The following is a 26,563-nucleotide window of genomic DNA, read 5'->3' as shown; positions in this document are numbered from 1 at the left end:
GTGTCAGAAGCAATGTCTAAGTTACATGGAAGCTTGGATGGGGGTAAGATCAACATTCAGAAAATGAAAGCCAAACTAAGCTTCCTTCATAAAAAATAATGCACCAACACGCTCCAGACATAAATTATAACAAGTGATCATATCTTGAGTTCAGGAATTGAACAGTCTGCTGTAGAAAGCTCTGTTGTTCTAGTCACATAATGTGGATAAGATGGGAGAGATAGGAAGTTGTGAGGGACCGAAAAATTAGAATGAAGATGCAGAGACTCAGAGATCTCATTTACTCACAAATCATGGGCATATTCATTTGCATTTATTGCCTTGGAGAAAAATAGAATTGGACACTCATGGAAATAATGTCTGAATTAAAAGCAGAGAGAGGTAAGGATTGATGCTTTAGAATGACCTGATTGAGCAGTTTGTGAAGATAAAAGAGACGCTAACTATAAAATCAAATCCCAGTGAGCAAGTTGTGAACCAAATTAGATCTGGGATTTAGTTTACCTTTTTTTTTTTTTTTTTTTAATGCTGGAAAGAAGTATTATTTAGTGCCTCTTTCAGATACCACTAATCTTAGCACTTTTAAGTTGCTTATCTGATAAAGAGTAAATGGCTGGTATGTTCATATACACTTGGCCATAGAAACACAAGGTGTTTCATCATGAGCAGGGACCATCTACTATGCCATATCTCTCCTTTTGCATAGATTTTTCTCCTGTCCTGAGAAGTATCTCAAATTTGTACCATTGTAAGCATAAAAAATGGTGGCTGTTTTGCTGATCCCGGATTTTACATTTTTTAAAAAAATCAAATGCACACATTAAAGGGATGTTTCTGTGATTGAATGGTATGACTGCCCTCCCTTCTAAACCGAGATATACAATAAAGATAGGTCAGTCTAGTGAAATGTACTTAATCTCAGTCCCATTTTAGTGTTAATTCATTTGCTAACTTATCTCCAGCTTGAAGAACAATAACCGTCATTCATCATCATCATCATTATCACCATCCACAGCAACAAAAACAAACATTTGTGGATCATCAGCTGTGATTATAGTTCCAGATTTGCAAGTTACACTCATCAGAAGGCCGTCCTTGGACAAGTACTCATTATGCTTCAGGTGAGACATCTGAACCCACCATGCAGAAGAATTATGGAGAAAGACTTAACTATAACTTGTGAGCCATTGCACATCTGTTTGGCTAGAAAGGAACAGATAGATATTCTGTTGAAACAAGATGAATGGGGTTCTTTAGGAATTCGCTTAGAGTGGTTAGGGCTAGAACAGGCCCCACCCCCATACCTTCTAATCACAGGAGAAACTATTATGGGATAAAACCTAAATATGGGGTAAGACCTAAATCATGGCTCTCCCAAAAGATATCCTAAAGTGTGTGTGTGTGTGGAGGGGGTGCTGGATGAATCCTAAAGTAGACTTGAATCTCAAAGAGTCCAGTACACCTGAAATCCAGGCCATCATGTGGGAATGGTCTTGCATCAGTACCTGTACCAAGAAAGATAACTTCAGACACTATTCAGGATGTTTTTCTTTAGTGAACAAGAACTCTCTAGCCATGCTCCTTTTCCTGAAAAGAGACAGGCCTGAGAATTGTCTCTATAAGCTCCTAAATCATAGCCATGTCTTCCTGGGTTAAACAGGGCATCTGGTTAAATAAAGGTCCTTTCTTGTGAGCACACGCCTACTCCCTTTAAAGAATGAAATTTAGCAGATTGGGACTCATGTGACACAAGAAGCCGAAGATGAGAGGAGCTCCCTCCTGTGGCCGGATAGGAGGTTCTCCTACCTGCTGAACCCGTTAGTCATGTCCAAAGCTGCTTGTACAAGGCCCGTGCTCTTGAATAACCAGCATTCTAAAGAACCACTAGGCAAGAAGGGCTATTGAATTCTCAAATAGGTAAATTAAAGTCTTCCCCATCAATGCCATTTTATAGTCATCATTGACCAGTCCCTCCTGGGAGGATGGAGGAGGTGTGATCAAAGCATATTCAGTTAAGTATGAAAGAGAAAGCTCTGATTCAAATGGAGGTCATGTGTCTCCATGCTCCCACAGACCAGCAAACTCTAGGAAGTGTCTCTTTGCAGATGCCTTGGTACATTTTACTCAGAGGTGTCTGGGCTCAAATTTAGCAATACAGGAGCTACCAGTGTCCACGTTAATGTCCTGAACACCATGACCTGCACGCAAATCTTCTTGCCAGTGCCTACAGTAGTTTCAGCCAAGGGAGAACTGGTAAATCTGACCCATCCACTTTCAGTAAAAGGACACTCAAATCCCACGCCTTTAGCAATTCTGGGATACAAGGAAGGGGTGACTCCAAAGCAGCCAAATTTCTGTGAGGTTCGGGCAGACTGCTGCAGATGATGCTGCCAGAAGAAGTGGGGAAGCTGGCCCCTGGTGGTGAGGATGGACTATCAAAAGAACACAGAGAGATCTGAGGCCAACAATCGTTCCTCAATTTTGCTAGTAACAGCCAGAACCGAAAACTACTCCTTCCTAAACATGGCCTATTCCTCTCGGGTGGAAGTGAGCCCTGAGAACACAGGTACGGTAATTCCTGAGTGTTTCAGCTCTGACCTCATTTCTGCCTCTCAGTGAATCTGCAGCTACTTATTTAATTCCCAGAATCAATCAGAACAGATTAGAATTATTTGAATACTATTTGGTATTAAAATCTATTTTTTCTCTAATTTGTGACAAAAGGCAAGTTTTTGGGGGGTAGGCATGGTGGGAAGAGTCCCTAAAACACCGATTAATAGAATTTGGGATTATTTAATACTAACCCTCAATGTTTCAGGCTTTTTTTTTTTCTCCCCATCTTTTCTTTTTGTGCTAGCTGCACTAGGCTGCCTCCCAGAAATAATCACACAAAAAAGCCTTTCCCTAACTGGGCTTGGCATTTTGCTCAGGTTATGAAGTGGGGTGTTTGGACACAAGCAGGATACTGAAAACCTCAGTCAGCACCGTCTGGAAAACATTGGAGATGCAGTCCTCATGAGAGCCACCCCTCCTTTGCTTCTGTTAGGAGGATGAAGGTGGTTTCCTGGACCCATCTGTCATCAGAGCACATCCACAGAAGGAAGCCACTCCACCCCAACGAAGGGAGCTAAAGATCAGTGGCTTGAGTCAGATGTAATTTCGCCTCCATATTCTTCCCACTTGAGCCAGACAGGCTCTCTTGCCCCTCACCCCTGCCCCCGCTTGAGAATGAGGTACCACACCAGGTGAAGAGGGACATGGAACACTTTTTAATGTCAAGTCAGAGACAACCCCTCCCTCCCCTAGCCCCCAATCCCACTTTCCCTCATCACATCCAGGACCCTTCCCCGAGGCCTCTCCCGTTCCCAGACTTCGGGGGAGGAAAAAAAGGTTATCTAAAAACTGCATTTTCTTCTCTTTCATACACACGCACACAAAGGTGGGGAATTAAATAAAATGAACCAAGAGGATTCAATTCTCCAGTAGTCACAAAGGCATCAGAGATTCCCATAATGGGCTAAAGCAAGTGGTTACTGACTGTTTAGTTGGTTCAGTTACTTGCTGTTTGCTCACGCCCCGAGGCATGATGGAGAAGCCAGGCCTCCGGTCAGGGCCTTCCCCTCCGAGAGCCACACCTGGAAAAGACGCTGCGCCTGGTATTAGTGTTTTGTTTTGTTTTGTTTCTCTTTTCACTTTTTATAAATGTCTCTGACGTGTAAATAACCCAGGAAAATAAAAAGGCAGGAGCTGATTACACAATTACCAGTAAACTCTATCATCTTTTAGAAGATCAACACACAGCTAACGCCATATACAGCATGCAGTAATGTCTGAGAAAGGACCCTGCTGAGAAATAAAATGGCTAGAACTCTAACAAAAAAAATATATGTATATATATACTGTATAATATATGTCATCAAAAGAAGCATAGCCAACAAACTCAAGATACAGTGCGGATCACCCTTCCATTTCTAAACAGCAGGTAGAAGCATAGTATTGTCTGCATTAAATGCCAGAATAAGGAGAAATCTGTAGCGCTGGTGGAGATGTTGGTTAAATCGTATGTGTTTTTTTGGTGGATTTGACATAGCCTCACCAGGTGGTTAATGCCCGGTGTGTGGTCCACCAGTTGTAAACCTAGTTAAGAAGTACACTATTTTTAATGTTGAACAAACATACTTCTCTTCACCCCTTTCATTTGTGTATTTTTTAGTCTTGTGTTGTTTTTGCACTAAATTCTAGGCTCATATCAGAAAATATAATTAATAAAATTAATAATGAACCAGAATCCCTTATTATCCATGATGTCCATGTAGTAAAACGAAAACCAAAAAAAAGAAAAAAAAAGTTTAATAATATCTTTTGTGACTGTTGATTGTGGGTTTGTTATAGCTGTCAGACTGTCTTGTTTAGTTTCCTTTTTCTTTTTTTTTTTTTTTCCTTTAATTTTGCATTTTGTAATACACACAACAGTGGCACAGTCTCTGAAAGGGGCCACAGTGGCACATCTGGGCCTGCACAACTCATTCTGTGTTCGTGTCTATTGAATTTGGGATGGCCGACTCCAGAATTTTCCTTGCCGGGGGCACGTTAGTGGGCAGAGTGGCTGAGCCCGGCCCACCCTGCGCACAAACAGGTCACAATGCAGCTGCGGGTGGGTCCCAAGTCAGGTGTGCGTTCTTTCCGTTTGGGCAAAGAAAGAAAACTCAGCTGTGCCTACGGAACTGCAAGGCCTGCAAGGCGATTTTCAATTTCCCTTTGAAACATGTTTTCCCAAAGTATTCTTTGTTCCCTCCCTCGAATTTGTGTCCCATTAGGCTCTGTGTCTCGTAATTTCATTTGATTCTAGCTCATAAGAAACAGGGGTGCTCTCGTTGCTGTCGGAGTTGCCATTGCTGTGGTGGGCGGTTGCTGTGGCAGCAGCTTCTCCTCAGTGGGGGAAGTGGCACTCACATCAAAACTTGAGGAGTAGGTGCAGGACCAGAAGAGGTAGCAGCCAGATGCAGCCTGCCCTCCTCGACGTCCCGTTGTTCACTTCGCTGACCGCGCCGGGGCCTGTGGAAAGAACACACTCGTCATGGGCCGCCTGGTCTAAGAGGGACCATCTGTCACGCGATCTGCTGTCATTAGGCCTTGCCTCTGATGAGGCGTCCCTCTAACTGGGACATCTCATGTTCCCGCTCTGTATGTGGGGGAGGGGTGCTCACTAGAAATAACCTTCCACAGCTTGGGTGCCGTGGATACACACTATATAACGGGGAGCTTTCCTTGACACAGAGAGAATAAGAGGCTCAGGTTAATGTGTGCTGGTGGTCACAACTCCTCTACTGTGTTGTAACGTGCTCAGCGTCAAGTTCAAGAAGAAGGTGGCAGCATTAATTCATGTTCTATAAAGAGCTTCGAGGAAGTGAGTCCCTTGTAGTGTCTGCATCATCGTCTGACCACTTCTGAGCAGTGTCTGCCTTGAATGTGCATATAACCCTCCAGCTGCTCGCCCTGTTGGGCCGGGAAGGACCTGCTGGACACAACAATCTGTCTCCCTGCTGCTGCTGCCTCGGACTCGGCATCCGTTCTATCACTCTATCTTGGGCCGGGCACTGGGCTTCCGCCTGCAGCATTTGGCCTCTTCCCCACCTGGATGAGTTCACGGAGGCCCTAGCTCAAGTATCCTGTCCCTGAAAGGCCAGAACCAGCCTGCTGGACATTGAGGTGGGATCAAGTGAAGAAATAGGTGATCTTTTGCTGTGCACATGCAAGTGAGGGAAGGCTTAGCTGGACACTAGGATGGAGAGCCTACCACCGTGAACATCTGCAGGTGCAAGGTGCACCTCAACCTGGCCTGCAGACAGAGACTCTCAGGAGGCAGGGCCAAAGGCAGGAACCACGAGGTGCATGAAATATCCCAGCAGTTTCCCTATTTTTGAAATATAAGTGTCTGACCAAGAATGTCCCTCACAAATGGAGCCATGATTCAAGAAGAGTACACACAGGTTTGGAGGCCCAGATGGGGTGCGTACCTAATGCAGCAGGGCACTTTGTCAGACTTGCTCTGGAGTGCTCTGTTGTGCTGAATTTAATGGAGTTATTAAAGGCTGGTATCCCCCCTAAGCCCATGTCCACACTGGGTCAAGAAAACAAAGCCAGAGCCTGCTTGTCTGACTTGGAGGCTAACCATCAGAGACGCTTCTGGCTAAGGCAGATCAGCATCAAACCAGGTTTTCTCGATTCCATATGGGATGATTCCATCACGTCCTAGAGCCCCTGGCCTGGAAACACTGCCCATCTAACTTTAATTCCTAGACCTTTGAGAAAAATCTCTGATTCTGGGGCAGTCGCTATGAGTTCAAAATGGACTGGGTCTTCCAATCTCATGTGTCTGTGCTGTCTGATTCACAGCACTTCCAAGGTCAGGCAGTGCAAGTTCTCATGATAAGAAGCCCGAAACCCATGTATTCTGCTCTACACCAGCTGGGAAATAAACTTCCAGGCAACACAAAACGAAAGGCGGCTGCCATGGAATGTTTCTCTGTAAACCACCATCAGGACTCCTTTTTTTGCGTATTCAATCTCTGTTGTCCATAGAGCATTCTTTGGAACCCTAGGAGAGAAGCCACTCGCCATGCCTTCTAGGCTGAGGTGGTCCGTTCTCTCCCTGGAGAACCCCTGCCACTCTGGGCCACTCCAAGATCTTTCACATCAAGACCTTTGCCCTCTACTGAGACTAACTCTGAGCCACAAAGGTTGTTTCTGAGGCCTCTGTGCATCTGGGTTCCAGCTTAAATAGCGGGGACAGGCCTAGTGGCTGCACTCCATTTTCCCATGCACAAGGCATGAGGATTCCAAGGGTGTTCTGCGTGCTTAGCGCTGCGTGCTCTGGGCCAGACATGCATCTGTTGGCAGCTGGCTCTTTTTCTCTTGCCTTTCTTTTGCTCTCTTGAGCACCTGCACACAGCTTTGCAGCCCACTCCCCCACTCCCTCCAGCATATTCCCATCCTCACTCCCAGCCCTGGCCATGGCTCAGAAGATGCCCTGTGGTAAAGGAGAAGAGAATAAATGCCAGTTCTCTGCATTTCATGGCTCTGGAATTCCCACCTGCAGTCCCTCCTCTTGGGGCTGTCCAGTTCATGGGAGTCTCCAGGGAGAAAAATGGAGATTGCCTCAAGCCAGGCAGACATTCCAGCAGGGACCTGGCTTCGTTAACATGTAAGAAGAGTCAGAAAAGCATGTTTGCAGCCAGAGCCTCTGCAGTGCTGCATGGGAGGCAGCTGTGAGTGTGCAAACAATCCCCAATCTTCCTCACAATGCCTGGACGCCTCTGTAGGGGCGTGCTCTGGGCACCGTGTCTTTGGCTTCTTTGCTAAGCCCCCAGAGTTCCTTTGTGGCTCTGCTGCCTGCTGGGACACACTACAGAAAGCCTGCAGAGAGGGGCTCTGACCTCTTGTGTCAGAAAGCTCTTCCCACAGAAGAAAGGCAAAAGCCACCAAGTGTGCCAGAGCCTCCTCTTGTTTGCATTGTTACCCTGGACAAGCTCACAGAGCCTTTGTTTCTCTCCTGTCTGAAGCCCACAGGGGACCATCACCCACTGCATTGGGGCCACGTCTGGCCTGCCTCCTCCCCCACCCCCACGCTCTCTCCCCTCACCCTAACCCATTCTTTTCTTGGGCATGTCCGAGAGCACTGACCTGGACAAAACTGGTCACAAATAGGAGGGAACAGGGGTTGACCCCAGAGAAACATTGAGACAACGGTACTCCAGGTGTCCTCTCAAAGAAGACAACTGCATCAGCTCTCCTTTCAATTGCCATGACAGTTCACAGACTGGGTCTTGTCCCCCGTGACCTTGACCCCTTGAAGTTTTTCTTTATGTTAATTCCAGAGCGGTGTTGCTATGAGTCCACGTTCATCATGATACTAACCCATGTGATCCTACAGCCTTTACAAAACTTCCCAGCTCCATGGTAGAACATTCCCTACATTTCCTCATCTTCTTGCTCTCTGCATCATCAGCCACTGTTCCTGCCTCTTGTTCTTTGGTTTCTCCCTATCTCCAAAGCACACGGGCGCCACATACATGTGTGCTTACTCAAGTGTGCGTGTGTGAGCCATATTCCCTTTCCTTCCCAACCTCACACCCTCCAACCTTCTGCCTGAAATTCTTCTCACCCAAATCACTCCCACTCCTTCCAGATTCTGTTCTGGTCCCCAGTTCCCACTTCCAGGCAGACTTCCTTGACTTTGCTCCTGTTTTGCTTCCATAGCACTGTATGCATCCAGCTTTTAAAATACATACTGTCTGTGATATATTTCTCTTTATTTATCTAATATGTATTTCCTCATCTGTGTTATAAGCTCCTTAAGAGCAGGGCCTATGTCTAACTGGGCCCAGGGCAGGTATTTAACAAACGCTTTGCTCAAAGAAGGAAGAAACCAAAATGTTTTGATGCATACTGATATGTTCATGTTTACTTTGTCTGTGTGTTTTATTTTCTCTTAAGATTCTACTCAGAGAAAAAAGCAAAAGACCGACTGAACCAAAACAAAACCCTCTTTCCCTACTTTCTGTTTTATCTCTGTTTCTCTTCTACATATGCTTCACTCTTCTTCTATTTCCAATAAAAATCCCTGAAAGTTTTTACTTTCAGTAAAAAGTAAAACTTCCGGTGAAAGTTTTATACTTTAAGGGAAAGTATGCATAGAAGTAAAATCATATCAATTAGGATTTCGGGAAGAGTTCTTGCAGTTGGAACGGTGTCCCAGTCCCTCAAAGACACTCAGGTTCGAGATGAAGATTGTTCTCTTCAGCTCTCATATGTGGAGACTTAGCCTCAGAAAGCTTAAGTGACTTCCCCAAGCTCCATCGACTTCTGTCTCCAAATACAATTTTCTTTCCACTAACTTGGGGCTGCTACTGTGTGTAACTTACACATCTTCCAAGAATGAGGAGAAGAGAAGTGAGGCCATGGGGCCTGTCCCACCTGGACACAGGGAAAGGTGGGGCCCACACAGGCTATACCCCACTCGCCAGGCTATGAAAGAATTCCATGAGATGATGGCCTTTTGTCCAGGCAGGTGTGGATCCCAGCAGCCAGGGGCAGGGCCCTCTCTGAGCCTGCACGCTGGCCAGAGCAGCAGCTCGCCCCTCCCCCTGGTGACACGGGCCACACAGATGAGGCCACTGTTCATGACGCGGCCATCCCTCCACTCTGCCTTGGATGTCTTTATTCCGTTTACCTCATTAGAGAGCTGTGAAGGCCTAACAAGACTAATTACCAGGACAGTTGGGGTCCCAGAGAACTCTGATGACTGTCAATTTATCCATCAGAAACATCTAGCAGGAATGAAAGCCTCAAATAAGACACCGTTTAATCCATAGCCAAGTGACTCACCCAAGAACCTCCCCCTTCCTTCCATTTTCCCCTCCCTCCCACCACTTCCCTTCCAGCTCCAAGTTAGAAAGAGAGGAAGAGAGAACAGGGTAAGCAAAAGACAGCATGCAAGGCCAAGGTCTAAGAAGATCATCGCATTAGAGCATCTGCGTGTGAGGAGAGGCCAGCCTGGTATGGAACAGCCAAGATGTGGAGCTATTCTGGGCCCTTGGCAGGTGCTCATTAGTGCTGCCAGCAAACAGCAGTTAGACATCTAAGGGTGGAAGCTACCCAGGGGGAATGGAAGGTCCTTGGAGACAGGTTAATTAAGATTGTCATAGGATGGCCCAAGGTCAGGGAAGGATCCCACTGGGCTGCTTTCTAGGGTTAGCTCAGAAGACAAGGCATCCAAGAAAAAGGTGAAGAGTTTGGGATATCCATCCCCACCCAGGCAGAGCTGCCTGGGAATAAATATACCAACCTTTCCAAGGGGTCAGGGCTGTAGTTTTCACTTCTAAAAAAAAAAAAAAAATAAAAACAAGCCACTGTTAAGGTAGAAAGCAGTCAGAAGCCCTTGCTTTGCCCTTGGCTCTTGCTGTCTTGATCACAGCCCAGCTCTCATATATGCATCTCTCCACTTTGCTGGGAAGTTGCCATAAGGTGGAGTGGGGGTGGGGGTGCTGGGGCAGAATATGAATGATGATCAGATTGGATCATTGATCCAATGAGAGTCAACGCAATCATCTGATTGTAGCAGGAGACTCAGTACATCTTGGAGCCTGAGGCCCCAAGCCAATAAATACTTCTTTGTACAACAACTTTCTTTGGCCACCAGACTATCCCCTAATTAGTTGAAGTCTGTAAGCCTTAAGTATAAAATTGGCTGGTAACAAATGGATTATACTATAGCAATCTGAACATAGGTGTCCATGCTACATTTGAGTATAAAACTTTGGCATTTATCTATGTGTTTTATAAACACTGTGCCAGAGGGCCCAGACCTGTGTCTGACCTCCCTGAAGAACTCAGACTATATCAAGCTGGTCCAGAGGGCAACCTCCGGCAATAAGACCCACACCTAAGCTTCTGCACTTGCACTTGCTAAGTAAGACCTGCCTGTGGAAATTTACTGTGATGCCAGCTCTTTTCTGATGATAAAACCACAAAAGACTCCTATTTCACCAACTTCAAGCCTCCAGGACAATCCACAGATACTTTTCTGCTAATAGTAGAAGTATGAGTGGCCGGAAGTGGCCCAATCTGGAATATGTTTTTTTAAAGATTTTATTAAGTTTATTTGACCCAGAGAGACACAACAAGAGAGGAAACACAAGCAGGGGAGTGGGAGAGGGAGAAGCAGGCTTCCTGCTGACTGGAGAGCCCGATGTGGGGCTAGATCCCAAGACCCTGGGATCATGACCTGAGCTGAAGGCAGCTGCTTAACTGATTGAGCCACCCAGGTGCCCCCAATCTGGAATATTTTACTTCCCTCTTTACCTAGAGGTCTCTGCAGCTGTTCAGCCTGGATATAGAGAGGGTGCAAAATTCTTTCACAATGTGTTTGTGTATCAAATCAACATGATTACACTTTAAACATACTTTTATTTGTCAATTATACCTCAGTAAAATAAAAAACAAAAAAATGCATGAAATTGTTTGCATGAAAGTGATCCCACTCTCTGTGCAAAGGTCCTTGCATACAGAAGGAAAGACAACCTAGACATAATTCAACCTAAACTAAACTAAAACATCTGACCAATTTGAGATGAATACATATGTATGCCTTCAAGATCTTTATTTTTCTTTCAGGGCACCTAAGATAGATATCCCTCTCGACCAAAGTGGACATTAGCAAGGTGGGGAAGCCACTCTGAAAAAGATGGAAAGGGTGATGTATGATCAAAGATCAAAGGCATGATTCACAGAGGATCTGATGTCAGGTCGAGGTGGTAGAGAAAAGCCAGGTGTGCTGGCGCCATGTTGTCTATGCATGTAGTGAGGACAGTCCCTTGGAGTGATTGCTGGGACCTCGAGAACCACCCAGAAGCCAAGGTGGGGCTATTTTCATGAAGTGCCTCACTCATGTATGACTGACTTGAGTCCCTCTGTACCAAGAAGAAGGGTGACTGTCAGGAGGAAAGATGAAGAGCAATAAAGTAGTCATAGTCCTTCAACCCCAAACCACAAAGAGTTCAGATGTAGGGAACATTTGGGGGTAGGCAGCCACAGACTGGTAGGGTACAAGTTTAGATTTTGCTGGAGAAAAGATAGATGGGAGGTTTCTACTTGGTAGTTTGGTTTGCTGGAACTATCAGAAGATAAATGAATTGGAAAGCATACATTTCCATGGTGATCTAAATACAAGTTGTGATTTTTTTGTAGGCAAAGATCTGTAAACAACTTCAGCTGAATTGTCCCTATCCAGCTATCCTTTTCCCTGAATCTCTAACACATGCTACTTGAGTGAAGGTCAGTACTCTTCAGTGTCTACCTTGGCAAAGGACAATTTGACATTGATCCTTAGCTAGAATGTATCCTTGAGCTTTGCCAGGCAGCAATGTTTCAAAACTTCTAGTTAACTGAAATGTCCTACTTCTGCCTTACATCTCACCACAATGAGGGGGGAAATGTAGCCAAGATATTCTTTATATTTACCCTGATGCTACACTCCATCCCATTCCCTTTGACTTGGTACCAAGGAGAGATGCAGAAATGCTAACATGTTTTCTATATCATGCTCGAGATGGCATCACTATTGCCCCTGTTTGCAGAAGTGTGGGCTTTGTTTGAGCCTTCAAGCTGAGTGCTAGCCACCCATAAGCTCATGTTTCTGAGTTCATTCTTGGCTCTCAAACAAACAAACAAACAAAAAAAACAAAAAACAATCCCTGATAATTCAAGCATGTATTTTCCTTTCCAAGAATTTGACTAAAATTTGTGATTTTTTTTTGTTGACATATTAACGAGCAGCCAGATAGAATTGGATAAAATATTCAAAATGAAGAAAGAATGAAAAAGAGAAGGAAAAAAAAAAGCAAATAAAGAAAGAAAAAAGAAGCACTCCCCTCAAGCCTCTGAGTCAATATCTCCGGTCAATCCATAATGTGATCTCTTTGCCACCAAAGCCAGTGCTTGCAGCTGAATCTAATCACCTAGGTAAGCACAAGGCTTCTGTCTGATTCTAATGGGCAGAGGAGAGCTGGTTGCATGCCAGGATGGATATATTCACCATCTAGTAAAAGGATGAGAGAATGTCTTTTTATACCTTCAGCATTTAGACACATGTGTCATAGAAATGCTCACTGCTGGATGGCTGGACCTAATTAACTACCTTTAATCCTCTGCAGGGAAGAACTGATCATCTTTCCTGCTGCAATTTTTTCCTTCTGATACAGAGTTTACTTACTCCCCCATTCTTTAATAAGTTGGTTTGACAGTCACTGTGAGGTTCCCAGGCATTAATCAGCCAACCTTTCCCAGCCCACTGATACCATCAAATCTGACTTCATGCCTAGGAGATAAAAGATGAAAGACAGTGGATGGGAAATGAACAGCTACCAAGACGCTGAGCTTGCAGTGTGGGTCCCGGCACACTTGCCTGTGAGGGAGCTTGGTGAGGGATGGTGGTGCATCCCTGAGTCCTTATTTATCATGGCAGGAGTCCTGCACCACCGAATATTAATACGAGAGGATGACGTGCAATCTGTTGTGCTTGCAAAAGGGGAACAAGAGAAATACTTCAAGGGTGGCAGCAAAGGCTGAGGAGGAATGAAATTCTCTTATCAGAATCTCTCTAGTCTGTCCAGATATTGAGTAACAAAACAGCTTAGAACTTCTCTTAAAGCCAAGTGTACCCTGTCCGTGGAAATCCATGCATTTGTACAAATCTTGGTTGGTATTTCTGAGATAAGATGAGCATAACATAGGGGTATTTCCTGAGAAAACAGGTAGCTCTCTATTCTGTGGGACACTAGCAGAGGAGGAAGTTAAATAAATAAATAAGAAATGAATGGGGAAAAAAAAAAAAAGGAACACAAGTGAATGGGAGAAATGCCCCAGGTACACGGTCTGTTTTCTCTAAGATATTCTTCCGTTGTATAAAGAGTCTAAAGTTATAGTGAAGACCACAGAATCCAAATCTTGGAACATTCCCGATGTCTACAATCTACAACTTCTGGCAATGACCCATTGCCCTGTATTCAACAAGAAGGATGTGGGGTTGAGAGCAGCCTGAGAAGCAGAGTAGAGAGCTGGCATACAGATCCTTTTACCCAAATTCATTGTTGCAGCAGAGAGGAGTGAGGCAGGACAGCTTTGTCTCTGCAGGTGGAGGCTGGCTCAGCCGCAGAAGCCAGAAGTGATCGTTTCTCCTCTGTCTTGTTATTGTTGGTTCTGGTGTGGGACAACGCCCCCCTCTGTCAGGTGAGTACACCTTTAGGGAAATAACTAACTCCTAAGCAGCCACTGCCTATTTTAAAAGCTCCTATTCCCTCTGGAAATAAAGAGCTAAGTGATCAGAATGAGCTCGATCACTTCTGAAAGCACAGCCTGTAGCACCATCTGTCTTCGCTCCAGTTCCTCATGCCTCCCTTTTACCATTTATGGTTCGCTCCTTTCCTAACGCTCTTGATGCTCTTGATTTTACATCAGTGGATAACCCTGCACCGGGGGTTCAATAAACATAAGTTGAATCATAAGTTGGACCCGAATGCTTTCACTGACTTCACTTTTACTTTCTATTTCTTTGTTTCATTTTCCTGTTTGCAGTGCGTCGCTATGGCACCCTGTATCACTAAGGTGAAGAATGCAGCCTTGAATCTTTTTGTGATGAAAGTATTTTTCCTCATCTGTCAAACAGCTTCTCATGCAATTTATCTCCTTCCATCTCCTTTCTCACCTTGCAGGTCTACTGCCAGTTTCCAATGAGTGTTGGTGTAGCCAGACAGGAAGGGATGTGGGGGGATGGGTGTGGGAGCAAGTGGGATGAGAAAGGTCAGGAATTGGGGTGCAAGGTGGGTAAAGCCTCATAGCTGCCTTCCTGCTGGGCCACCCTATGGTCCTCCCTGTCCTTTGGAGGAGAATAGCAGCACACGCAGCATGGATTCCTTCCACCACCCGGCTGGACTCCCTCCAGCCCAACCGCTCATGCACAGTCTTAGTGAACCTCCTCTGCGAGGTCCGTGGACCCTCGTGAATCACTTATGGCGTGCTAGTGGGCCTTGAGAAAGTTGAAAAGGTGGTGCAAACACAAGCAGGAGAGGCAGGAGCTGTGTATGGGGAAGGGCTTGAAGTGGATTAGGATGTAAAGCGGCCGGGGAGAAGAGCTTTGACCTTAAGAGGTGGCACTGAGGGAAATTCCTGTCTTTCAGTCTGCATCTGGAGATTGGACTGGAATGATTCAAAATGCACCTGGCAGTTTCTAAAGCCTTTTTACTATGCAGTTTCTGCTGAATGTTGGAACAACTCTAAGGTAGATAAGGCAGATCAATTCTATTTTATAGAAGAGGAAATTGAGTCTCAATAATGTTTAGTGACTGCTCAAGAGCACAGAACTACTAAATGTTGGGCTCTGAACTGGATCTCAGTGGCATCCCACTCCAGGTCACAGTTTACTAACTGACATGTGTGCTGCACCCTGCCTCCCTGCCTTCCTTAGAGAAACTTGCTTTGAACCAGCTGATTCATTGTAGGGAATACTTAAATCTTCATGCACACAATGTTTGCTTCTGTTGCTCAGGGCCCACTGATAGGATTCTTGTTATGAAAACTGTTTGGTGGGTTGGACTGTCTTCCTACTGGTTTAGACTCATGCGCTCTACCTTTGGCCTTTGCATAGATCTCTAGGCTTTGAGAAGTTAATGGTCCTTTTTTTCCCCCACCTGTTACTCCTGAGAAAGTGCGGGCAAGGTGTGAGCAGAGTGAGGAGAGCTACCCTTCAAGCTCCATCAGCTCCAGTGACTTCCTTAGTTTTCACAAGCATCCTCTAAGCAACTTCACAGATAGGTAATGAAAGGTGGGAAAGCGGGGAGGGGGACTCCAGGAGAAAGGAGAGGGAAGAAAAACCATAAAGCAAGGGGGATACTGACCTTGCAACAAAGTTGAGCTTGTAGGCTCATTTAGTTCTAAATCGGGTGAGGGACATACAGGAGAGAAAAATGAAAACAAACACATATATTATATACAGCCGCTATATATTTGTCATATATAGTTTGTATACTGCCTTTCACATACATTTCTGTGGGAATGGGTAAATAAAGGAAGACACAAAAACCAAAAGTAGTAAGACAAGATCCAGCATGAAAAACACTAATGTGCTTTATGCTTCCATCCTTAGATGTGATGGTTGGAAAGTGAGGGAGCTGGCCACTCATACATTTCCCAGAGCTGTGCTGAGCTGGGGGACTGATGTGGTAACAAAGGACCTAAGTCCCTTTCCAGATGAGGTTTCTGTCACACATCTTATCCCCACTGAACTGGAGACCAAGTTCAGGAATTTCTGATCCCATGGCACCACAGCACAAGCAAGATGGCCCCAAGAACCACCATGATTCTGGGAGCCCGGCAATCTCTGCAGTCTTAGGGAGCAGGTGCTCAGGACACTGTTGGTCCATGGTAGAAAAGATGACCCTGCTCCCTTTGGATCCTGGCCATGATGGGGCCTCCCTGTGCAGCACTTCTCACTTTCCAATGTCCATGTCACATGATGAGGGCAAGCAGTCTGCATGAAAGTCGGCAATAATATAGCTGGCTTTCTGCGATGCTATAGGAGAATGGACTGCATCACACAATTTACAGATTCGCATAACACAAATGCTGTTTTCTCACTGCCATAGTCTGCTTCATGGGTCTTGGCTGAGGGTCCACTGATAATGGGAGATGACACACGGAAAACTTTGGTATAAGTTTGTATTCATGATGGTGGGCCTCCATCATGAATTTTGGGGTTGCCATGTCTGGACTAGACCTCAGCAAGAGCCAGTGGGGTAGAAATACCCACCTTGCTCGCTAATGGCATTTGACTAGTTCCACAGAACTATGTCAGCCACAGGGCATCTCAGTGACAGACTCCTCTCAAATGGTCTCTCATTTGAGACTTCAAAATTGCTTTCTTTTGGATTAAATTTGGAAAATGCTCCATGCTTTTTCTCCCTCTTAGCTATTTCGCGTGTAAAGAAAAGCTAGGAGATCTCCACATTAAAGAACATTCCCATGCGTACCCCATTTATCTTGCTGGACTCAGTCTTTCTAAACTTATATGAATACATACTATCACTTTTCCATGTATTTTTTAAAAGAATCCTGGACTCCAGAGAGCTGACAATTGGAGGAATGTCCATATGACACACAGGGTGAAGACAGATAGACCGACGGGGAGGCAGAGGTTCTAATTGCCACATAGGGGTCTGCTGAGAAGAGCAGATTTATGGCACAGGCTTTACTGCATTCCTTGTCACAAATGCCAGCTATTGCACTCTCAAAGCTTGTGCCTTCTCCCCGTTCTCATCTTCAGATGGCTTAAGGGGAAGAGGCCAGGGAATTAGACAGCAATGATAAAGCCAATTGCAAAACCATGTCATGCATCCAAATCAGAGGAGCAAGGAGGACAGAGAAGGAGGAGGAAGACTGCTTACAGGAATGAGGGCTGCTGTGGGTGGAGGGCAGGCCTGGGGAGGGTGGACGGTACCGCTAGGAGAGCCTGAGATTTGCAAGACCAGGGAAGGAGGGGTCTGTTCCTTTATAATCCTGGCCCTTCTGTTTCTGGAGACAGACACCTGCCAGAAAGCCAAAAAGGCCTGACAAATGTGAGGGGCAATTATGACTATCCCCGCGTGAGAGATGTCAGACAGATCAATCACTCTAATCACAGCTCTGCCCATTCTGAGCAACCAGCTCTGGGATCAAGGGCAGCCTTCCTCTTCCCAGCCCCCTTGGATAAAGCTGAGCTTTGTTTTATGTGTTGGATAAAAGGGAGGTCGAATGTGATTTGGAAGCGGAGATGGGACCATGGAGCTGTACAGGCGCGTTATTTGAGGCCGGCTGAATACAATGTACCGTGGAGGGATGTGGTAGGGACTGGGGGCGAGAGTGAGGTAATTGAAGCCATAAGATTTTCTGGGAGTTCTCAGAGGAAAAGGAATTTATGTTCTTACTAAGTATCTGCTAATTCTTTGCTTTCCCTTGCCATCATATTCAAGGGTGCTTGCTACCATGGGAAACTAGAGGGAAGGATTTGAAAAAATCCAAGCTACCTGAGCTTGTGAGGATATGGAGGAATTTTCCCTCAAAAACAACCAGAAATTCACTCTGTGGCCTGCAGGGTTAATCTGCATCTACCAAGGGATGCAAGTCATCCTTGGATACCTGGAGTCCGGGCAGATACATAGACCTACACATCAGCTCACTTCCATTGTTTGACACATCTAGGATCTACAAGGGAGCTTGTTTGTTTGCTTTCTTTACTTGCTTCTGGCACCAGTATACTTGCCAGATATGTAGGAAGGCAGAGCAATTTGCTGTACCCACATCAGTCCTCCAATAAACCATTGTTGAATGAATTAATGCATGAATGACTATGTGACTTCTGTCAGGATGGTGGCTTAGCTGGACAAATGTATCTTAGTCCAGTCAGACAACACCCATTGACACAAATGAGGAGCTGAGGAGAAAGCCCCATTTCCTTGCTGAATTCTCCCTCCGAAGCTAATTTCAGAATTCCCAAGGCCCATGATTCTACTTTTACAAATAGAATTCAGTATCTCTATGTCCCAACAGCCAGGAAAAGAAATGGTAACATCTTACACCACCCTAGTGAACAAAGTTTTGAAATAGTAAATGTTGCTCTCCGAGTGCTTTGCTATTAAATCTAACTAGAACCCCCCATCCCTAGTCAGTTGAGGAGCTCTCGAAGAGAAAAAATTAAATGTCACTTCATCATCCCAACACCATTTCCTCCTGCCTCAGGGTTTACCCATTATAAATGAAACATGAACATTCTTTCTCATTTTTTCCTACTACCGATGCTCATCCATGCACTAGATTTTTTTTCCCTCTCTCTCTCATTCCCCCTCCTCTTCCATCTCACTCACCCATGCCTAGCTTCTCCTTTTTCTCTCACACAAGCCACCCCACACTTGCAGCTCTTTCTGACTCTTTCTGTCCCATGAGACCCTTTCCTGTTTTCACTGCCCAGCTCAGGGCTCAGTCTTACCAAATAGCGTAATGCTGGCATTGGTGTGGCCCAGCTTATTGGAGGCCACACAGGTGTAGTTCCCATAGTCATGCTCGGAGACATTGAAGAAGATGAGTTTTGAGAGAAAAGGTCTGTTTTCCACTTTGACCCCCTTCTTTCCTTCAACCAGTCTGAGACCAACAAGAGAGAGACAAAAAAGGAGAAAAAAGGAGATGGTTATATTTTTCTCATAGGAGGAAGACAGACTCTGGAATTAACGATCTTCTTATTGCCCCCATCGACATCATGATGACTATTTTTCCCCCCACTCAACTAATGCATGTTCACACACAAGGATATGTACTTGTATTTCTCTAGTTTTGTGCATGTGCCTGGAGACAGTCTTGGCACTACACAGATATTCACTAAATTCTCTGAAGGCAGATGCCTTCAACACATCCAGTATACCAGCTGTGTGACATTCAGACAGCAGGTACTCCGAGTGTGGACTTAATTGATGTAGATGATAAGATTAATAAAGATGATGGTGATGGTAACCATAAAGAATAAAACAACAACAACAACAACACCTCAATCTTCAAAGAGAAGAACCTGAGGACTTTGAAAGAACAAAGTGTTTTCAAGCACCTTGGTAATAAATGTTCTCTTACGAACTTGAGGCATTCTGCAGATAATACTTTACTTTTGCTGGTAAATAGAATATAAGAATCAGGGATCACTTTTACAGCAGGGTACCCTGAAGGGCTTGGGAGAGGTGGTCTCCCCAGAATACCATAATAACTCAGTCTGGAAAGGATTATAGATTCCTAAGACTGACGCTATAGAGCCTGGACAATGGCAGTCCAATATGCCACAATGGCTTGCACTGGTGGTAGGGCCACTAAAGAAAGACCACAGAGTGTGAGTGCAGAAAACAGATACACCTGCCAGAGCCATAGTTATCACTACTAGGCAGATGGAGAGGGTCAGGAGAATACCGCTTAGGGTCTGATGGGGTCATATCCTCTATCTCAGGATGCTGTCAGCAAAAATTCTTAGTACCATTACAAGTCTATATGGAAATTATGAGACCAACCCTCTTCCTTTTAAAAACTCTGGAATGTCCTATTTCAGAGAATGGGCTTTAAGCCAACCTTTTACTTTCCCTGAAATCATTTGTCTTCCTTGCCCAGAGACTGAGCCTACGCTATGGGAAAGATAAATGTTGGGGGTGGGGAGAGATCCTTCTGAATGGAGGATCTCAGGGAACATGCTTTAGGGCTTGGCTGGGGCAGAATATGTGGGAAATAAACAATGTTAAGGCATAGGGACAGAAATTGGGGCCAATGGCTGGTTTCAGAGTCATCAAACTGAGAAAGACAATATTCAAGGCAGAATAGGAAGTGAAGCCCAGCAAGATGATGATGAGAAAATGCTCCATAAACTAAAAATGTTCTTCAATATACTAAATTTCTGTGGAGTCAGACATCAAGACTTCCTGCCTGTCCCTGGATCCCAACATGCTTCTGGCACAGAGGGCATGTGCTTTGTCATCCTCTGAAGACGTAGTCCCTGTAGAACTACAGAAGAGTTCAATCTGCCACCCCAATCCCGATCCGAAGAGAAAGTCAGGCTCTGGTTTCAGTTCTTGCAGAACATCTGTCTCCTGGGAAGTCAGAAGGTTGGCTGGAGGAAGTTGCTTGCTTTTCATTATGTAGATTTTCCTGTGGGAGCCTTTCTCTCTCATAAGCTAGGGGCAGTGAACTGGCCTGAGTCCATGGACTTCATTAAAATGTGAGCACTGTAGGAACGGAATGAGGCATCCGGCTGTGCTGCCAGACGACGCTGTTTTATTTCCAGCTTGTTATGTAGATACTGATCCTCTAGGGAGTGCTGTCCAAAGAAGGCTCTGCAAGCCCACCCACCAGGAGGTTTGGAGAACCCGTCAAGTGTATTGATCCCATTTGCCATTTTGACGCCATTCCTGGGCTGGGGAGGAAGCCTTCACATCAGAACCAAGCTGTGAATTAGATTTCAGCTCTGCAGTGGGGAGAGACACTTACCGAATCAGGTTCCTGCTTGACAGCTCTGAAATGTCTTTAGCTAAAAGCAGGGTGGGGTGGCGAGCAGCGTTTTGCGGCACTTTGCAGCTTCTGGGACGACAGACTTGCCTCTTCTCTGTGTGGTCACACATTTCCCCATTCCATACCGCTCCCAGGCTCCAGATTTTTAATGAACCGGAGGCTTTTCATTGGCTCATGTGTCCCCGTGGATGGGTGGATCTTAATAAGTATTGCAATCTATTTCCTCTCCCTTTGACTGATGACACACACAGTGGCCGTGGCCTGCAGTTGAGTGGTGCTAGGATGTAGACAAAAGAGGCTTCTACTGCAAATTTTGAGAAAATTCTCTGTCCCCATCATATGGACTCCTTTGATTTGCCTCTGAAGTCTGCTCATGTTACTAGGAATGGAGCTAGGGGAGAGCTGCTCTTTCCTCCAGGGGGGAGCCACCTGGAGGAGGTTGCCTGGCAGCCTCAGTGGCACAGGAAGGACTGGCAGCAACAAGGACCTCAGAGCCAGAGCTGTTCTTGCTGAGCTGGGTGTCAGGAGGACAGACAACTCCACTCAGTGGGAGAACACTGGAAATAAATAAACGAGGAACACATGGAAAACTGACCAGAATCAATTGAAGGGGAGACAGGAGCCCCCATGAGAAGAGCTTGGACAGTAGAGAAATCAAGGCTGCCTGAGACAGGGGGGATCTGAAACGTGACTGGGCTTTCTTCTTGGAAAATAATACATATACAGCAGTCCCTCCTACGACACAGAGGGTGCAATGCAGGGCTGTGTTTACATTTTTTCTCACCACTGGTCATTTTTGTCATGGACAGCTCTACATATTTCCTCCACATATTCTAAAATCTCACTTTCCCCTACATTTTTACTTATCTTTTTCTCCCATAAAGAATTAAAAAAAAATAAGATGCATCTGATTAGGGAAGACCTGGATAATTGAAGGTTCAGGAACTGGGTGTGGAGCTCCATGTTTTTTGTTAGTTTTTTCTGATACTAGACTTCCACAGAGGAGGGCCTTCAGTAGGAAGGCAGAGGGACCAGGGGAGCAGGACTCGCAAGAAAAATGCTTATTTACTGGGAAAATGTTACTCCCTTCAGCATTATTCTGAGTTCATAGAAGAAGGGGGAAAGCTAGCTATTTCTTCTTATCTCTTCATGTGTTTGCTTTTCTGACTTCAGCCTCCTGTCTTTCATCTCTAAAATGGGCCAGATGAATAGGATACACCTTCTCAAGATGCTGCCAGTCTTTTACTTCAGGACTGAAAAGCACTGCTTCTCATTTGGGGGGATTATGATAAGACAGGATGAGTCTGACGATGGAGTCATGTGATTCCAAGACGGGGCAAGCTTTTGGTGTCTGACGGACCTCATAAAGAAAGGCACCCAAGACATGCTGGAAGAGACGTTCTAAGTAGTGCAAGCGACAGCTGGGTCATGGCTGGCCTGGACCTGCTCCAAATTCCCTTCTTGCAATCCCCTTGGGCTGTTTTTCTTCCCAGCTTTTCAGCCCCTAAAGCATCTTCCTCCTCCACCCACATGCACCAACCCCTCCCCATTTTTATCAAAGCATTTTGAACATGGACAGCTCTTGCACATTTATTCGTTGTTCACCCACCTTAAAATAGCTCTTTGATCACAGTAATTGTCATGTTGCCTGGCTGTTCTGAGCTGCTGAACCCTGTGCTAACTCGCCATTTGATAACTTCTCGCAATGACAATCTTCCCTGAATCACAACAGATATCCCGATGATGGCTGCAACAATGGGAGGGAAGGGAATAGTCCCCTTTCTTTTCTTTTACCTTGAAAGAACAACCCAGGCACAAAGGGAGGGCTAAATCAGGTCATGGACTCCTTTATCCACCACCACCTACGGTGTCCGGAACTGAACTGGAGACCTGCTAACTTCTTAGCCACTCCCAGCACCCCGTGAACATTCTCAGTTTCTTAATGCAAGCCTTGAGAGTGTGTTAAAAATAGCTTCAGGGAGAACACATTATTTTCTTGCCCTATAAAAAAAAAATTCACAGGCCTTGCAATGTTTCTGTGGCCTTCTCTGAGATTTTGCTTTTCTTAAAAAATGTTTTGTTTCAGGCCCGTTGATTAGCAAGGGATAACTCTGTATGAAAATGTTAAAAACAGAGCTGAAAACCATGACTAATCAGAAAATACATCCCCCACCCCCCCACCTTGATAACTAGTTGGAACTAGGAGAAGATTGCTCAGAAATTCCTGCGTAACCATCTGGAAACGGGAAGCTAGAAAAACTTTCTTCTCCTTGGAGCCAGGTAAGGTAGGGAGGGAGTCTTTACCTTTTGTCATCCTTGTACCACTGGAATTCTGCAGAGGGAACAGCTGAGGCCTCACACTGCAGTGTTCCCTTCTGTCCCACAGGGACGCCTGTCCCCTTAGCTTCTGAAATGTACGGCGGGTCTGCAGAGAGAAGATGTGCTGTAGCATTTTAAAATGCATCCTAAAGTGAAGCAGGCTGCCTCATTCACTGGTTTTGGTGTTTACTCCCTGCTCTACCTCTGCTTGCTCAAGCTGACAAATTGTACATGAATTGAGCCAGAGTGTGAAACCACTCAACACGGTGCTAAGGAAAAGCTTGTCTTCCTAGCTTGTATGGGTGCTGTTCCCCTCTGTGCGGAGGTGGAATGAGCAGGTATTCAGGCATATTTCCTGTTTAAACTTTTTAACTTTCATAGGAGAATGCTAGCCCATCAACCCTACACTCCTTTAATCAGCCTTATAGAATTTCTACACACCAGGTTCTTGCCAGAGTCTATAACCTCAAACCATTCAATTCCCATCAAAAGCTCAGTTGCAAGAAATAATATTCATGGAGAATTTCCTGAAGCATAGACAGATCAGTTATTCTTTAAAGCATCCTAAAATGGATCCCCAAATCCAGCCAGACCAGACTAGACCTATAAACTTGGCCTGCATTCATTTGAAGTCTTTATCTAACTACCCTTGGCAATTCCAACAGTTTACATTGAAGTGCATTATGAAAAACAGCCATAATAAACTTGGCATTCTATTTATTGCAGAAGTACCATGTGTGACGTTGTTGACTATCTCAAAGTGATCTATTTGTGGAGACACTAAAGAGAAATTTCTCTTGCGTCTCAGTACCAGGAAAATCGGTGTTTTTCCCAAGCAACAGGTTTGCTTTCATCTTATGGACATAAACCTTAAAGCAGATGATGTCTCCCCATTTTGATTTCACAACTCAAAGCCAAATTCTGCACCTGCGTCTACCCTCCTTGAAGTATATATTTCTGGTGTTCGCTTATCCCTAGCTTTCACTTACTGTCGTAAATAGGTTCTCCCTTTGTTCCCATCCCCTTACGTTCCAGGTTAATTTTTATTAACTGCAAATCATTTCAAATCCCTTTAACAAGTTGGTGGTACACATTCTGGTATAAGAATGGTAGCATTTTTATACCTATCCCCTTGCTTCCTAAAGTGCTGTGCATTAAGTAGGTTCAGATTTTAAAAGGAAGCAAAACATTAAAGAATGAATAACCACCAAGACACAATATTCTTCCCACACTTCCACCCCAAAGTTTTGAAAAGGAAATGCTTCTTGTCTGCTGGGTTAGTTCTTGGGTTCTATCCTGTTGTAAGACTTCCTGAAATGAGCACAGCAGAGAAAACTTTCCAAAAGTCCCATGGAACTACTCAATGTATACTATAAACAAGAGGAGAGAGCATGAGACACAGGTGGGGAAGTGGAGGAGGGTCAATGTCAGAGAGAATCTGATTGGTTGATAAGAGAGAATGAGGGGTCTAGAGCAGTGGCCTCCAAACTTTACAGATTCTGTACCTCTGTTAGTCAAAATCAGGTTCTGAGATGCATCCTTTAATATGTGTATGTTTATTTATATTTAAATTATGAATGTACACTTTGTACATCAACATATGTAATCACAGAAGTATGAGATCACATAAATACACCATAAATATGTACAATAAATTTCCATAAATGTATCATAAATTTCCTTTATACTCATGGTATTTTTGCTCCCTACTATGGACATGACTGGCCTAAAGAGGGAAGATCTAGGAAACACTATGAGCAAAGTATGGGAAAAGTTGGGATTCAAAGATGCATTTCTATAAATTGTACATTGAAAGCCATTTAATGATCTTCTAGTTCGGGATTATATTAAATTACTTTCAGCTGCAACTTTTTTTAAAACTAGAATTTGGAATTACTCCTCTTGAAAGCAGAGAATGGACAATGATATGGCACTAGTTCCCATCCTGAGTCAGCCTCTGGCTCTGTGATCCAGCTCTTTACTGTGGCCATGATAGCAGCCAGCCTCACACGCACAGGGTGGGGGTTCCTGAGACCACTTACAGTTCACGGTGACCTTTACTCTCCGGACCACTGGTGCGGCCACATCATTGGAGGCACTGCACTCATAGTCCCCCGACTGCTCCCGTGTGATGCCCTGGATTTCCAGGTACTCGTCTTCACTCACAAAGCCCACAGCTGCAGGGGAAGGTACGGTGAGAAAACAAAACAAAACAAAACACCAAAGGTATAAACTTAGAAAACAAACTATAAAATGGTTATGTCTTCAGAGAATTGTGCCATTTCCAAGTTTCGATTCTTAAGAACGATGCCCATTCTCCTTCCCCCACTCCCTGCCCTTCTACTGCTTCCATCAACTTTCCTTTAGTTTCCCAGTAGAGCAGCTGAAGTGTTTGTGCTCCTACCTAGACTGAACACAGAGCCTGGAGAATTACAGGTCCTCAATAAGTGATTAATAATTTTGACATTTACATGGCCAAATCTTACCAAGCGGTGGGACTTTGGGATCTAAGTTAGGCACCATACGTGAATATTAACTCTTTCTGATTCCAAGGTATCACTAAGGCTGAACCTTGAAGTCTAGAGCTGATCACTGCATCCCAGTCCATAAGTCAATTAAAAACACCACACTAACAGTTATACACACACGAGCCACAGAAGGCAGTGGCAACACTGACAAAATAAACTTAAACTCCAGCTTTTAGATTTAGACACTCAATAAAATAAGCAAAGATCAGTTTTCTAAATTTTGATCTGCCTAGAACTCTCATATAGAAGATCCTGAAGACAAACCAACAAAAAGGACACCAGACTTCAACCACAAATACGGAAGAAAGTCAAGAGCAAGGAGACATGGTGGCAAATCTTAACATGTCATGTCTTAACCGTGAGACACGTTTTCTCTGTTGAACAATTATGAATAAAAGACAACCCTCGACCTACTGGCTTCCTACTTGAGCACTAACCATGCGCATTGTCTTATGGGAACAGCAAGGTTAAAGCCTGGAAGACTGATTTCACAGTTCTCTCCCTTAGTCACCGTGAACTTCAGCCTACTTACGAAAAGGCAAGGGAGAACCAAAGGAACTGCTTACATCCCAGCATTACTCTGCCTTCTCTGTTAAGTAAAGATAGTTTGATGATATATTTTATTATGTAAACAGGGATACTTTTAAGGGTAAAAGAGGAACTATTAATAGTTACTCTGGGACAATAAAAGCATGCGTTGAGACTGTCCCAGGCAACTGAGAGACATTTCACAGGCATGTTGTGCATACAGTTCTAGAACCTCACAGGGTTGTTTGGGGTAACAAATAAAAACATACATATACACAAAAGCAATCTGAAAACTCTCACAGGTTGCAAACCTGTTGCTTTAGGAAGGAAGCCTGTAATCTGCTGGGAAGCCAGACTCAGGTGGAGTGAAACTATTTTAACATGAGTGGTCCACATGAGTAAAGGAAAGAAAGAAGCATTTTTCTCTGGATGATTAGACCCCCCATAATGCCTAATGGATCTGCAGATCCAAAGCATGAAAATGACAATAGTAAGACACTAATATAATACAAAGAAAAATAGATATGGTATGTAAAGTTCCCATTGTGTTTGTTCCATGACATCACTAA

The 26,563-nt window shown here is 44.7% G+C and overlaps 1 protein-coding gene across 10 annotated transcripts in view; it reads right to left on the bottom strand.

Moving 5' to 3' along the window:
* Positions 1 to 3,246: 3,246 nt before the first annotated feature.
* The window catches only part of NTM (neurotrimin), a 918,697-nt gene continuing 895,380 nt past the window's right edge, over positions 3,247 to 26,563 (bottom strand). For 7 of the 10 annotated variants that reach the window (XM_032868947.1, XM_032868956.1, XM_032868957.1 and 4 more), the window contains 6 exons: positions 24,981 to 25,115; positions 22,924 to 23,044; positions 18,575 to 18,726; positions 15,453 to 15,488; positions 9,848 to 9,880; positions 3,247 to 5,055 (listed from right to left, as the gene is read on the bottom strand). In XM_032868947.1, the coding sequence (XP_032724838.1) occupies positions 4,955 to 5,055; positions 9,848 to 9,880; positions 15,453 to 15,488; positions 18,575 to 18,726; positions 22,924 to 23,044; positions 24,981 to 25,115 (578 nt within the window). In that variant the 3' untranslated portion in view covers positions 3,247 to 4,954. The remainder of the gene's footprint in view (positions 5,056 to 9,847; positions 9,881 to 15,452; positions 15,489 to 18,574; positions 18,727 to 22,923; positions 23,045 to 24,980; positions 25,116 to 26,563) is intronic. The other 3 variants (XM_032868949.1, XM_032868950.1, XM_032868952.1) reach the window with 3 other exon arrangements.

Source organism: Lontra canadensis, unplaced genomic scaffold (assembly GCF_010015895.1).
Source record: "Lontra canadensis isolate GAN:19392208 unplaced genomic scaffold, GSC_riverotter_1.0 scaffold36, whole genome shotgun sequence".
Classification (NCBI taxonomy): domain Eukaryota; kingdom Metazoa; phylum Chordata; class Mammalia; order Carnivora; family Mustelidae; genus Lontra; species Lontra canadensis.
The sequence above is the reverse complement of the archived record's forward strand: the minus strand, read 5'-3'. Positions and strand labels throughout refer to the sequence as shown.